The 14,048-nt window shown below is 51.1% G+C and overlaps 1 protein-coding gene across 3 annotated transcripts in view; it reads right to left on the bottom strand.

Annotated features, from left to right (window-relative positions):
* The window catches only part of LOC133134118 (cell adhesion molecule 2-like), a 416,600-nt gene that overhangs the window by 70,889 nt on the left and 331,663 nt on the right, over window positions 1-14,048 (bottom strand). For all 3 annotated transcript variants that reach the window (XM_061250545.1, XM_061250547.1, XM_061250546.1), the window contains one exon: window positions 13,800-13,949. In XM_061250545.1, the coding sequence (XP_061106529.1) occupies window positions 13,800-13,949 (150 nt within the window). The remainder of the gene's footprint in view (window positions 1-13,799; window positions 13,950-14,048) is intronic.

Below are 14,048 nucleotides of genomic sequence, written 5' to 3'. Positions count from 1 at the left end.
GTGACGACACCCATTTACTTTCCATTGGGCTGGTGAAAAGTGTTTTGACACTGCCGAAGTGAACTTTTCAGGTGCCGCCATTTTGTACTAATTGGAGCCAGTGCAGTAGGGAGCAGGGGGACCCATATATGGGCATGAGGTTCCGCTGGATCAGAGTTGTCCACTATGCGCCTGAGATACAGTGACTGGGCAGTGACGCAAATTGCTCCTGATTTGTCAACAAGACATTTATAATTATATTGTCCTTATCTTTGTTGTACGGGTAGCAATTGAAATTGTACTTCCCTCTAGGGTCTTTCAGCGCACTTAGCCCTGGTTATGGGTGTGCACTTTGCACTTTGTTGTACGTCGCTCTGGATAAGAGCGTCTGCCCAATGCCAATAATGTAATGTAATGTAATATTGTTCAAATAACAGAAAAACTTAAATTGGCACATGGGGAGACATTAGACAAACAAAAAACACCTATAGTGGAGTCTTTCCACAAGACCAGGAAGTGAGTGCTACCCAGGGAGGGATCCCATCCCCGGCTCTCTGGCTTCCCCTCTGGACAGGAGGCTCAGGGCGCTATGTGACGCGTAGCGGAGGCTGTGAGATTTCCTGGTCGGGGTAGTGAGAGGTGCGCTGGCCTGGATCCGGGAGGGGCGGAGATTGGGATCAGGGGATTATGGGTAAACAGGCCCCTCGCAGGGAAGACTCGGCGTCTGGCAGAGTAAAGAGCGGCCAGCCGAACACGCGTGGCTGACCTTTCCTCTAAACGTGAACAAACAGCTCTGTGTGTGAGCCCAGCTCTCCCAGAGCAGCTGCCTGAGACATACATGTATTACAGGCGCACAGATGTCTGTGTGTGTGTGTGTGTGTGTGTGTGTGTGCGTGTGTGTGTATGTGTGTGTGTGTGCGTGTGTGTGTATGTGTGTGTGTGTGCATGCGTGTGTGTGTGTGTGTATGTGTGTGTATGTGTGTGTGTGTGCATGCGTGTGTGTGTGTGTGTGTGTGCGTGTGTGTGTATGTGTGTGTGTGTGCATGCGTGTGTGTGTGTGTGTGTATGTGTGTGTGTGTGCATGCGTGTGTGTGTGTGTGTGTGTGTATGTGTGTGTGTGTGTGTATATGTGTGTGTGTATGTGTGTGTGAGCCCAGTTCTCCCAGAGCAGCTGCATGAGAGATACATGTATTACAGGCGCACAGATGTGTGTGTGCAGGTGTGTGTATGTTTGTGTGTGTGTGTGTACATGCACACAGCCATACTGCATGTCAAAGGAAGCAGGTGTATTCACGCCAAAGCTCAATTCCTCTTTCAAACCTTTCCAGACAGCTATAGATCATCCGACTGAAAGACTGTCGGAGCAAGGCTAGTCCAATTCTGTGTGCATTACATTGTGCTGGAACATCAACTTATGTTGCGCACACAAGAGGTGGGAAAGCAATTCAACGCCATTTCAAAGGGCCTGAAAATAACACGGGTCCAAGCGTCACTGATTAACGTGAGGAAACAGCCCAACCTTGAGACGCGATTCTCCCGGAGCAGCACGTACAGATCGACCGCTGATAACCGGTCTTCGCGCTCCGCGGCAAGGATACGATAAGTCGGAATTGAGAACGGGAACAAACAAACGAAGAAAGGACAATAAGAAGCGATGTGGGCCGAGCGCAGAGGCGTAGAACCGTGATTGTGGATACGAGTTTAGCGTAATTGGCGCGCAGGAAACGTTTTTCGCCGACCGCCTCCGCCCGCGCGCCGGCACCTGGGCGACCGCTGTTCGCCGTCGATGCTCTGAATGCACACGCCGTTAAGGTAATCACCGCCATGATTGCATTTTCATATTTTCATAAAACCCCTGTTTGAAAAGGCAAACGGCGCGTAATGATCCGCGCGGATCGAGGTGAGCGCGAGGTGTAGGTGTCGCCAATCAGCGCTTTATTCGCGTTTACACGAGAGCGCCGGCGTTTGTGTCCTTTGTAACACTGCGGAACGCGCGCCGCCGGCGCGGGCTATTAGCGTGCCTTAGCACGCCGCGCTAAACCCATTAAAATGTTCTCAAACAGCCGGAACTTTAATTGCGCCGGCTAGCTTTTCCGCTCCAGTTCTTTCCCGCCGCGCGATATTCGCCCCGGCTTTCCCCGAAAGAGTGGGATAAAATGGGAAGCGGACGGTAATGAATATCGCCTCGGACAACCGGACCTCCGTTTCCCGCCCCTGCCAGTACGGTAATAATTCATAAGCTGGCAGCGTATTAGAGGGAAGATTCGGCAGCTAAACGGAAGACATATGGCCGACCGGCACCGTTTCTTTTTCTGATGAAGCCGGGGGTGCCCCCCCCCCCGCCCCCTTCCTGCAGCGGACAGACCCGCTAATTGGCGTTATGTATGAAGGGGGCCTCTGGATCTGTCAGGGGCCTCGTGGGGGGGCCCCTGTGCCGGGGAGGGAGGGGGGACCTCGCGGATGAGGAGCGGCGGAGGGTCTGAGAGAGACCTGCGATGGCGGTAACCGCCGCTATTAATGATTTAATAAGCACAGGAGTCATTAGTGCGCTTACCTTCTGCTCTCTCTCTCTCTGCTCTGCCTCCATCTCTCTGTCAATCTCTCCCTCTCTCTCTCCATCTCACTCCACCACTCTCTCCTTCTCTCTCTCTGTCACTCCATCTCTCTCCCTCTCTCCATCTCTCCGCATCTCTGTTACTCGCTCTCCATCTCATTCTTGCACTCTCTCCATCCCTCTCTCTGTCACTCCATCTCTCTCTCCATCCCTCTCCCTCTCTCTGCATCTCTCTGCCTCCATCTCTCGCCATCTCATTCTTGTACTCTCCATCTCTCTCTCACTCCACCTCTCTCCATCTCTGTCACTCCACCTCTCTCCATCCCTCTCCCTGCACTGCTTCTTTCTCTGTTTCTTCTTGTCTCAATCTACCCCCATCTTTCTCTTCTTCCTTATTCTCTCACTTTCCCTGTAATCTCTCTTCCTTAAATCCTCTTTCACACTGCCTGTCCCCATCCTCCTGTCTCTCTCTCTATCTCTATCTGTGAATCCGTTTGTGTCGTAAGCACATTTGTGCTCACAGGAAAACCACAAAAAAAGAGAGAAATTCCCCAATGAGACACGCATCCTCTTCTCGTTTCTCGTGTTGGGATTTCATCCAAACGTCTCCAAATCGTTTAATTAGCCTGACCGAAGTCGTGAGCTACAGCTGCAGACTGGCATATCCGTGATGAAAATGTTCTTCCAGCAGACTGACAGACTGAGCACTGAACTGGCACTGGTGTATCGAGCATGGTGTAGAAAATTAAGCCAGAATAATTGGTTGGAACAAAAACCAGTAAAAAAAAAAAAGACTTGCCCTCCTGGAAATGAGATGTACCCATGACTTCATAAAAACACTCAGACTGCATCTGAAATTGCATACTTAGCATATACACCTACTACATTTCACTGAAAATCAGCCTGAAATTTAGTACGCTAGTATGCGGTTTCGAACGCAGCCTCACTTTACCTTTCAATACAGCCCCAGTCCCACAATCCCCTGCCTGGCTGGGAAACTAGCACACCGTCTCCTGAATTCCCCTTTAAATAAAAACAAAAATAAAACAAGAGACGGAGACGAAACTATAAAAATAAAAAAAAGTAAAAAAAATCCTGAGAGGCACTGCGGACACATTAATATTCATACGCATCTGAAGCGTCGCTCGAGGCTCCCGAAATATTAATATCAACCCTGTTTTAACGGCCGGTTCAAGTTCAGCCTTTTATAAAATGGGTCATGGGAGAGGAAAGCCGACGGCAGTAACTCCACATCTGAGACAGAGGCTGGGGAGAGAGCGGGGCCGGCACGAGCCTCAACTACAAATCGGGAGCGTAGCCGTTCCGCTGCGGCCGCTCTGCCTACCTGCAGATAAGAGAGGAAACTCAGGACACCTGGCCCGACACCTGACAGACACCCAGCCTTCCTGTGGGCACGGCCGGCCAGGTGTGTCCAACCGCTGTGGGCACCTGGGCAGAGTTCCACTCAACTCCATTTGATTCAAATGAATTTGATTCGATTCAGCGTGATTCAATTTGAATAAATTAGATTTGATTCGATTCGATTCAATTTGATTCAGTGTGATTCAATTCAATTTTGCTATGAAGAGTGACACTGTCACAAAGATGCTTTATTGGAAAATAAGAAAACAATTATTTCCATGTTTTTTTTAATGACTAATTATTTTTGTCTACCCTCATATAATAATGACTCATTAGTACTCTCTCTGTCTGTCTTCTCTCTCTCCCTCTCTTTCTCTCTCTCTGTCTTTCTTCTGTCTCTCTCTCTCACTCTCCCTCTCTCTCTCCTCTCTCTCTTTCTCTCTCTCTCACCTTCTCTCTCCCTCTCTCTCTCCTCTCCCTCTCATTCTCTCTCTGTCTTTCTTCTGTCTCTCTCTCACTCTCTCCCTGTTTTTCTCCTCTCTCTCGCTCTCTCTCGCTCTCTCTCCCTCTCTCTCTCTCTCTCCCTCTCTCTCTCTCTCTCTTTCTCTCTCTCACTTAAGCACACATCCACCCTCTCCCGCAGCTGAAGGCATGTAACATGGCGGCACCGTCTTTGCGCTCTACTCTAATGTTATGCAAAATCAGGGAAAAGAGTCTTTGACAGCGGATGCCAAAACCCCGCCGCGCTCGTTTCCACACACGACTGAACCGCGGCACCCACACTCCCGTCAGGAGGATAAACCTCCACACGGACGGACGGACGGACGGGCAGGGGCCCTGCCGGACAGACCTGCCACAGTGTGGGTGACATTCGCTCCTCAGAGTCCCCAATTCAGAAAGCGGATCCCAAATATCATGTCCATCCTGACTTTGACTTTTCTCATTTTCATATTCTTCTGACAAGAGCAAGCCACCATACTGTACACACACACACACACACACACACACACACACAAATGCACACGTAGTATGTGTATCAGGGGAAACAACAGGGATTTTTCTGGAGAAGTTTATCACGAGGACACACTCAAAACAATGCCATTCCACCTTCATTGACAATGATTTAAACCTGAAAATAAAATGCAAGTTTTATTTTTATTTTTCATTTTTTGAAAAGAGGCAAAGCGGCACCTTGTCTTTAGAAATCCCCCGTATCACATTTTTCCCCACCCAAAACTGTGTGATAGCCCCGCGCACACACATAATATTGACACAGTGATATACCCAAAGCTCATTTCATGGTGTTCTCCCACATCAGCATCGCGGAGCTGCGTCACGGCCGCCAACTTCATTCTGTACTCATTCTCAGTTTTTTCTTTGTCTTTCATTCTCCCCATTTGCACGATATCTGGAGGACTCCAACCACTGGCCAGTCCAAACACAAACAGAACTAAATTGTCTCTCTGAAACTTTGGGGTGTGTGTTTGTGTGGGGGTTGCTGGGGTGTGGGGGCTGTCAGTTAAGCCCCCGCCCCCCGGACACCAAAGGAACCCTCGCACTGCCGAAAAAGCTACGTTTATCTCTTGTGTACCCCATTAAAAAAAAGGCTACAGCGGGTATCGCTACGGTGAGCCACGGAGCCACAGCAGGCTGCCCAGGGCTGTTTCTGTAATGTAAGCGGTGAGCGCAGCATCAAGACGAATGCTACGGGGCTAAAGAACGAGGCGTCAGTCCGCCTCCGGTCCCCCAGAGCCGCCCGGTCCGGCCCGGGACATCCGTCTTGCCCGAGACGGAGGCGGCGGAGTTTTTCAATTAAAGTCCGGCGGTACCCCGCCGCCCGGCGACGCGCCGTAGCCTCCGCGCAAACAACGGCGCGTACCGCGATGATGGAACCCCCTCTCCAACCGAATCTCCAAAGGCCCCGCTTCAGACAGCCGCGAGCGAGTGATTTATACACCATCGCGGTAAGCCATCGCAACCCCGAGGCTTATTGAGAGGTAAATCCACTTCCACAAAAAACATACGCCGTACACATAAATACTCGCTTACCTTTACTTTGACTGGGAAATTCTGGGAGATTAATAAATTCTGAGGGCTTAAATTCCCACGCGCCGATATTGTGTCTTGACAGCGGTACTCTGATTGATTTCTCTGCGTCGTGAATCGCAGTCGAGCACCTCTCAGGTACTGTCCTGTAACCTCTTCCTGCTTCTGTGTGGTATGAGACTAATGATCAATAATAATACAAAATGTATATGCATTATTAATACCACCCTTTTATTTATTGGGGGATGAAAATCAACTCAAAGGTTATAGAAGCAAAGAATATAGAAAAGCTACTCCACCTGCTATGCTAGGCTATGCTAGGCCATGCTATGCTAGGCTATGCTAGGCCATGCTATGCTAGGTTATGCTGGGTCATACAACGCTAGGTCATGCTAGGCTATGCTAGGCCATACTATGCAAGGCTAGGCTAGACTACGTTAGGCCAGGCTATAATAGGCCATACGATGTTAGGCTAGGCTATGCTGCACTTTGTTAGGCTAGGCTATGCTTCACTTTGTTAGGCTACGCGAAGGCTGCAGTCACCCTGTTAGGCCATGGGACAATGCAGATGGCAAATCCACCACTCTGAGGAACAAGGGCTTAAAACGGGCCTCGGCAGACAGGGGCTCGGATCAGGTGTAGCTCATCGAGGCTGCTCTTTACAAACAGCGGGAAACGGGTCAAGTGTGAGCATACACAGCCTGCACAGACATCGTGACTTTTTACCATTATTTTTTTAACCAAGAATGTTCAGAATTTGTTCTGCAAAGTACCCGGCTGGGCTGAGTAATCGATCGCACGTGCTACGAAAGGCACGGCGTGAATGTAGAGGGGACGAACACGAACACGGAGAAATTCAACTCCGACTGTGCTCTTATAAAGCCCTTTTTATTTATTTTCCCCCTGCGATGAGAAAGAGGGAGGAAAAAAAAGGAAAAATGAAAGGAGAGAAACTAACAGGAGTAGAGGAGGGCTTGGTCATCATGCCGTTATTGGAGAGATAAGGAGAGGGATTGCACTGTGGCCCGAAAGCGTCGACAGACACTTAATACAGGGACGGGACCGAGGGGGGAGTTAAAAACAGAGCAGGTAGGGACTGATAAGTCGGGTCAGAGGCGGTATTCTGGAATAGCGGGAGCAGGCTGACCCCCCGGAACACAAAGATCTGGTTACGGCGGGAAATGGATTTACAACGATGGCGTCCTCATGGGCTATCTTATTTATTTTCTCTCATATTCGTTCTAAAAGCTTTCCATTAGCTTGCGGATGCGACGTCTGTATGAATCTTTGATTCGGTTTGTAAAGAGGGCTGGTTGGCTGGGTACAGCAATTAAGGGCACGCGAGATGCCAGGTACGATTGAAGGAGATGTAGATACACTCATTGACCACCTTATTAGGTATTTATTCCATTTACTTCTTTGACTTATTGGTCTTCTGCTGCTGTAGTCTATCCACTTCACAGTTTGACATGTTCAGGGATGCTCTTCTGCATACCACTGTTGTAACGCGTGTTTTACGGTGTGTTCATTTGTGTGTGTGCTTGTGCGCATGAGTGTGTGTGTGTGTGTGTGTGTGTGCATGTGTATTTGTGAGTGTGTGTATACATGTGTGTGCGTGCATGCTTCTGTGTATGTACATTGTGTGTGTGTGTTGTACGTGTGTGTGCGCATGCATCTGTGTGTGTGTATGCTGTGTGTGGGCGTGTGTGCGTGTGTGTGTGTGCTGCATGCGTGCGCGTGTGTGTGTGTGTGTGGCTCTGCAGTGTGTGGGCATGTGTGTGTGTGTGCTGAACGCGTGTGTGTGTGTGTGTGGCTCTGCAGTGTGTGGAGGGAAACAGCTGACACCTCCTCAGGATTGAGCCGAAGCTCAGGGGTGTGTTTCTGACAGCTCTGTCCTGCACATCACCCCCCCTCCCCCCCGCCCCACCCAGGCGGATGGCGATGCACCCCCCCACACACCCCCCCACCCCCTGCTCTGCATGTCTGCGAGCTCCGCTGACTCACCCAGGCTGAAGGATGGCTCCGCTAATAAGGCCACTCGCGACCTGGGCCTGTGTAATTGGTCCCCCTCTCCACCCCTGCACCCCCCTCACCTTCCCTCCCTCAATCTTCCTGGCCTTAATTCGCCCTGTCCAGCATTCAGCCAAAGAGACAAAACTTTTACGACCCCCCTGACGTCGAATCATCCCTCTTCCCCAGCCCCGTGCAGGATCTTCAGGCCCTCCGGCACTTTGGCCGGGGAAGCTCAGAGACGTGGGAGGTCGTTTGTAGCTGAGTGTGTCACCTGAGGAAGTGGGAGCGGGTCTGAAATTTCACCCCGACCCAGCGCAAGAAACCACAAAACCTACCCACACCCCGCTTTAGTCCGGGAATTAAAAGCCCCCCATTTCTCCCCATTTGTTCTAAATTACTCTGCGGCATGACAGTGTTATGAAATATTTCCAGTTGTAAATGAATCTGTGACACTGCAGTATTAAAAAGGATTTGTAGTTCTAAATTAATCAGTGACATCGGTTTTTAGAAAAGGATTTGTAGTTCTAAATTAATCAGTGACATCGGTTTTTAGAAAAGGATTTGTAGTTCTAAATGAATCTGTGACATCACAGAGCTTGTGACATCACGGAGTTCTGACTGACGCTGACTGATGAGGAAGTGTTCTGGCAAGCTGCGGGCCCAGCTCTGAACACGCTCCATGCCAAGAGGACACGGGTAAAATAATGAATTCATCACGCGCTGGCCCACCGCGCGTCTCCACGGCCCGGCCGCTGGGCTCACGGCGCGGCCGAAAAGCCTGCCTTCTGACTGCGGCGTCTGCCTGTGGCGATTCTCCGATACCGAAATCCTGGGGGAGGGGGGGGGGGGGGGTTACTGTTCATTCGGCCCGAGCCCAGTGTGAGCCCCCCCCGCCCCCCCCCCCCCTCTTCACAGTCCACTGGACAAACAAGCTGACTGACAGCGACCTCCCCTCCACAGGGACCGGAGAAGTCAGGGAAAGTCGATACGCCGCGATCGCGGTCCTGAGAGGTCACCGGAGTCATACTTACCCAGCGACCACCTGGGCTTTGGGCCTGTCTAGTTTGTGTTTTTGACCGAGTGCCAGCGACTCGGTACATATCTGGAGCTGGGCGATGCGCACAAACACATGCACCGCGTGCTCCCGCAGAGAAAAAACAAGCCATCCATTTTAACCTCGTCCAACTCATTCGGTTTGACTAAATTGCCTAATTTGTTAGTCTGAGAAACACAAAATCCTTTTATCCAAAGTCAACACTGACTCAGGCAGAAGTGGGTATGTGAGAAACAGCCAACAGAAGGAATGTCGGGGAGTGAGATTTTCCACGAGAGGGATTCCCAGGAATAGTGGGAATGTGGGGATTCTGGGAGATGCTGTATACATACACCACTAAACAATGGAGTGAGAGAGAGTGAGAGAGAGAATGAGGGAGGGAGGGAGAGGGAGAGAGAGGGAGGAGGAGAGAGAGATGAGAGCTAAAGAGAGGGGGAGAGTAACGGGATGAAAAGGGAGAGAGAAGCTGAGATAAGAAATGAGAGAGGGGGAATGGAGGAAAAAGATGTGGAGCGATAGAGAGACTGAGAATTCACAGGTCAGACATGATTAAAAGCACTTTTTTTAACCTCGCGCAGGGCCAGGGACACAGTGGCCCAGAGGAGAGGTTCACACATCTCCAGGGGTTCAGGTGAGGACGGGGGGCAGGTGCAGGTGGAGGTCTGGAGATGGGGTCACAGACAGGAGGGCCCATAGTGCTTAAATTCCCCCTCTGCTGTCCTACAGAGGACACGGCCTCAGCTTCACCCAGACACACCGTCCCCCCCCTGCACGACGAGAGCCAACCACAACCCAGCTAACAATACAACAGCACGTTTCTGGAACATTCTGTAAAGGTGGGATAAATGCTCCCAGGACGGAGCCTATGGCTTTCAGGTTGCGACTTAAACATAAATGTTTACAGACACACTATGCCACCAACAACACGACTAAAGGCTAGAACATTTCTAGGACATTCGGGAGAGTTGGGGGGGGGGACACTCCAAGGACATGGAGTGTGTTTGCATGGCTTTCTGGATGTCCCTTTCACATTCATTTTTTCAAGTCAACATGGCAGGAACATGTTATTCGTATGCAGCATCCATGACGATTCTTAGCCACAGTGTCTCGCAACAGTGCCGCCTGGCAGGAAGTGACATCACCAGGTTGGCGCTTAATGTAATTACCCTCGTAACTGAATAATGAATATTTTCGGGCCTCTTACTGTCCGACGTGTGGCAGTGCCGCCTCATCACCCTGCCCCCCCCCCCGTACCACCCACACCCGCGCTAAAAACGGCGAATGCCCCCGTTTCCCTGCGATCGTGAAGGCCCCGTCCCGTACCCCCGCGGAAACGCATCTACATTCCGCTCCTGCCCCCCCCCCCCATCTCCCAGAATGCACCTGGAGTCTATTTGTGTTATTCCCAGGAGCCTCCATTACCGTTTCCTGCATTGACTTCCATTTTGCAGGGGCCGCAGCGAGACAGTTTGCCTGGGGCCGGGCGGCGTGACTGCGCTCTCCGCTCCCCCAACCCCACCGCCCGAGCTCCTTATGGAAATGCAATATATATATTATGCAAATGTGCGAACTTCTTGTAAAAAGTATACTTTAGATAGACAAGGGTGATGAAATTCGGGGACCCTGTGCATACGGCAGTCTCAGTGGGGGCCCTTAAAATTGTAGACCAAAGCAAACTTTTTAGTCCAGGTCTTTTAAGCTCCCCCCCATTACCCCTGCCTTCAGGCCCGAGGTAGTCAGCTGTGTCACCCCTGCTGATGAAGATGTATATATATATATTTATATATATTGCAATTTATGAAAGCAGCAATGATATGTGTATTTGCCCCCCTATTCAGGCATGGCAGTGCGGTTGATAGCACTGTCGCCTCACAGCAAGAAGGTCCTGGGTTAGAATACCAGCCAGGGCCTTTCTGTATGGAGCCTCCCCGTGTCTGTGTGGGTTTCCTCCCATAACGCAGAGACATGCAGATTTCCCTACTTGGGGGGGCGGGGGGGCATTAACAGGGCGTTTGCTGCAAAAGGAGCACGTGTGCTCAGTCAACCCCTACACCCTGTAGAAATAAATAACACTGGGAAGCGCTGCGGCGTCCTGATAATATACGTTACATTCTCGCGGCAGTGAGTTAAAAGCGCGTTCGGAGCAAATCCTCGCCGTCTCGCGAGCGGGAGTGTCAGGTTAAGCGTTATTCGATAACGCTCGACGGCTCGTTTATTTCACGCGGCGCGCGGAGAAACGCTCACTCCGGTTCACACCGGCACGGTCGCCGCGGTGATTTGCGCTGACTGATTTGAAGAGGACGGCGGTGCGCCGAATGGTGTTTACACCTGCGCACCTGCGAGCGCGGCTTCCGCCCGTTAGCGGAGTTTGGGGAAATGACGGGCGCGCGCGGGGCCAGGTGCTCGCCGAACCAAGCGCGGGGCGGGGGCGTCCTCATTGGCCCTTTGTGTGACGAGCAGCTGCTGTGTGTTACGCCGAAACACGTCCCCCCACGCGCGCCGCGCTGTGAGGTCTCGCAGCGGGAATACACACAGTCAAATGCCCATGCGTTAATGCGCAACATTATTTTGCAAGAAAAAGAAAACAATTAAAGAGATGTTTATCGCCAAACGCATTATCTAGCATTTATATCAGCTCACTCCCAGAAACTACAACTCCTAGAAACACCCAGGACAGGTAAAAAATAAAATAAATAATAAGAAAGATCCACAAGCCTGTATTTACCCACCCCCAATAAACACACACACACACACGCACACACACACACACACACACAGGCGCATGCACACACGCACACACGCACACACACACACACAAACACAGGTCATGTCCTGCGGCCCGCAGTGTCCGGTGGCATTTGCTTCCACCGTGCGGTACACCACCTGATTTCACTAATTAGCTTATTATCTGAACCAAGCAGGTAAAATAATTAGTGAAATTAGGTGGTGTAGTGCAAGGGAGGAGCAATGTCCGCAGGACGTGGAGTTGAGTAGCACTGCCCCAAACCATCCTTTCCCAGTACATACCTCACATCTGTATGTGAGTGTGAGTGTGTGTGTGTGTGTGTGTGTGTGTGTGTGCGTGTGTGCATGCATGTGTGCGAGTGAGTACACATGTTTACGCCCGTGGTTCTCGGTGGGCAAGGTGATGCATAATTCACGAAGGCGCTCTTAACAGGGAATCCTGGGATTGACAACAGAAGAAGAACCTGTCAGGAGACGGCCTCCCGCCTGAATGAGCTGCCAGGAAGCAAGCGCAGCGACAACAGCAATCCCTTTCCAGCAGCGATCCCCTTCCTCAGCGATCCCCTTCCCCGCTCTCCTGCGGTGAAAACCCTCTTTTCGGCTGCCTCTGCGTTCCGTAGCTCAGGCTGAGGGGGGGCTCACGCTCCGTACAAACACACACGGATTACGGGGATTCACACACGTGTGAGCGCAAGGTTTCTGTGAGGCACGTTCAGCACCGACCGCCTGCTTCAAATCCCGCCTCACACGAAGCAGCCAATCAAAAGAGGACTTCGTCGAGAGACGCCCAGAGCACTGTTGACAGTGGAACACGCTGAAGAATTCCAATAACAGACTCCAATGTCCTGGAATCAAGACTCAAAACTGAACGCTTTCCTACACCTGCACTAAGGAAGTGATTGAATACACCTGTCTAATCAGAAACAGCTGAGAAGCCAACTGTCCTATTAGTTTTGGTCCCCTAAAACGGGGGGACTATGTATAAGAAGGGATGCATGTAGCTGCACATACCCTCAAATTAAATGTGACAGTCGGCATTTTAACCACATATTCATGGTTTCATTTCAAATCCAATGTGCCGGAGTGTATTTGGGTAATAAGGGCCTAACTCGGGAGCTCGAACCCAGGGACTCAAGTCAAGTCGAGCTGGGAAAGGGTGTACATCCATATCCATATCCATATCCATGGTTCTGTGAATGACGGTGTGTGGGTGGGGCGGGTGAGAATTGGGGGGTGGGGGGAGACTGGTATCTGACTTGCACTCCAGGCCTGAGCCTCACCCCCACCCCCAACCCCCCCCCTGCTGTCGGACTGCCAAAACTCATAAAGGCTCAACTCGGCATCCGATTGGCAAGGCAACAGATGCAAAATGACATAATCACCATCAGAATGTTTGATGAGAGGGAGCGCCAGGCCCATTCTGCACGTCCAGGCTTGTTATTCTGCCCAGGGTCCGCCGCGGTGCCTGCCAGCCCTCTCCGAGAACAATGACCCAGTTAACGACCCGGAATATTTTCGGGGCGATCCGCCCCTTACCGCGAAACCGGCCAAACATATGTTCGAGTCCACAATTTATGGGCATACAGTATGCAAACAACTGCATTCGTACATCGACTAGGGCAATAAAAAGTGATGAGTGCAGAGCGGAATTTCACACAGCCGCGCTCAACCTCAACCCTTAGACAACGTGCCAGCGATCTCACGCAAACCTCTGACTCCGCTGGACTACAGAATACCTAGCACTCTGTCAAACACTGTCTCAGTAACACCTCAAGGGTCTCTGCCTCCATTACATAGCCTGGCATTCTGCTCCAAGCACTGACAACCTTACCAACATACACAAAAGTATAGAAGTAAAATAAAATAAAAACATTGTTATCAATCTGAAATGTACCTGTGGCCAATTTCCACATTTCCTAATTGTTCTGCTGAAATACCTCAGCCCCAGGTATCTTAGTCGCAGCGAGTGAGTCCAGCAGCGGAGGAACAGTCCAGCAGTTTGTGAAAGACGAGGGACGAGGTTAAATACACAGAGGCCGGGCTTACCTTTCTTGTCTCCGAAAAACAGCGTCTGCTGTGCCGGGTTGGACCACTGGAGGGAGGTGTTGTCATTGTGTTCCACGCGGCAGGTCATGTTCGCCGTACCCCCCTGCGTCACGGTGACATTCTGAGTGATGGGGAACTGGCTCTGGGTACCTGGGAGGGAGAAAAGGGGGGGGGGGAGGAGAGAGGGTCAAATTAAAGAGTCGAGATGCTTTCCTATCCTTCCCCCGGGAGCTGCGTCCACGGCTAAGC

Source organism: Conger conger, chromosome 7 (genome assembly GCF_963514075.1).
Source record: "Conger conger chromosome 7, fConCon1.1, whole genome shotgun sequence".
NCBI classification, from domain to species: Eukaryota; Metazoa; Chordata; class Actinopteri; order Anguilliformes; family Congridae; genus Conger; species Conger conger.
Note: the sequence above shows the minus strand (reverse complement) of the source record. Positions and strands in the feature narration are given on the sequence as shown.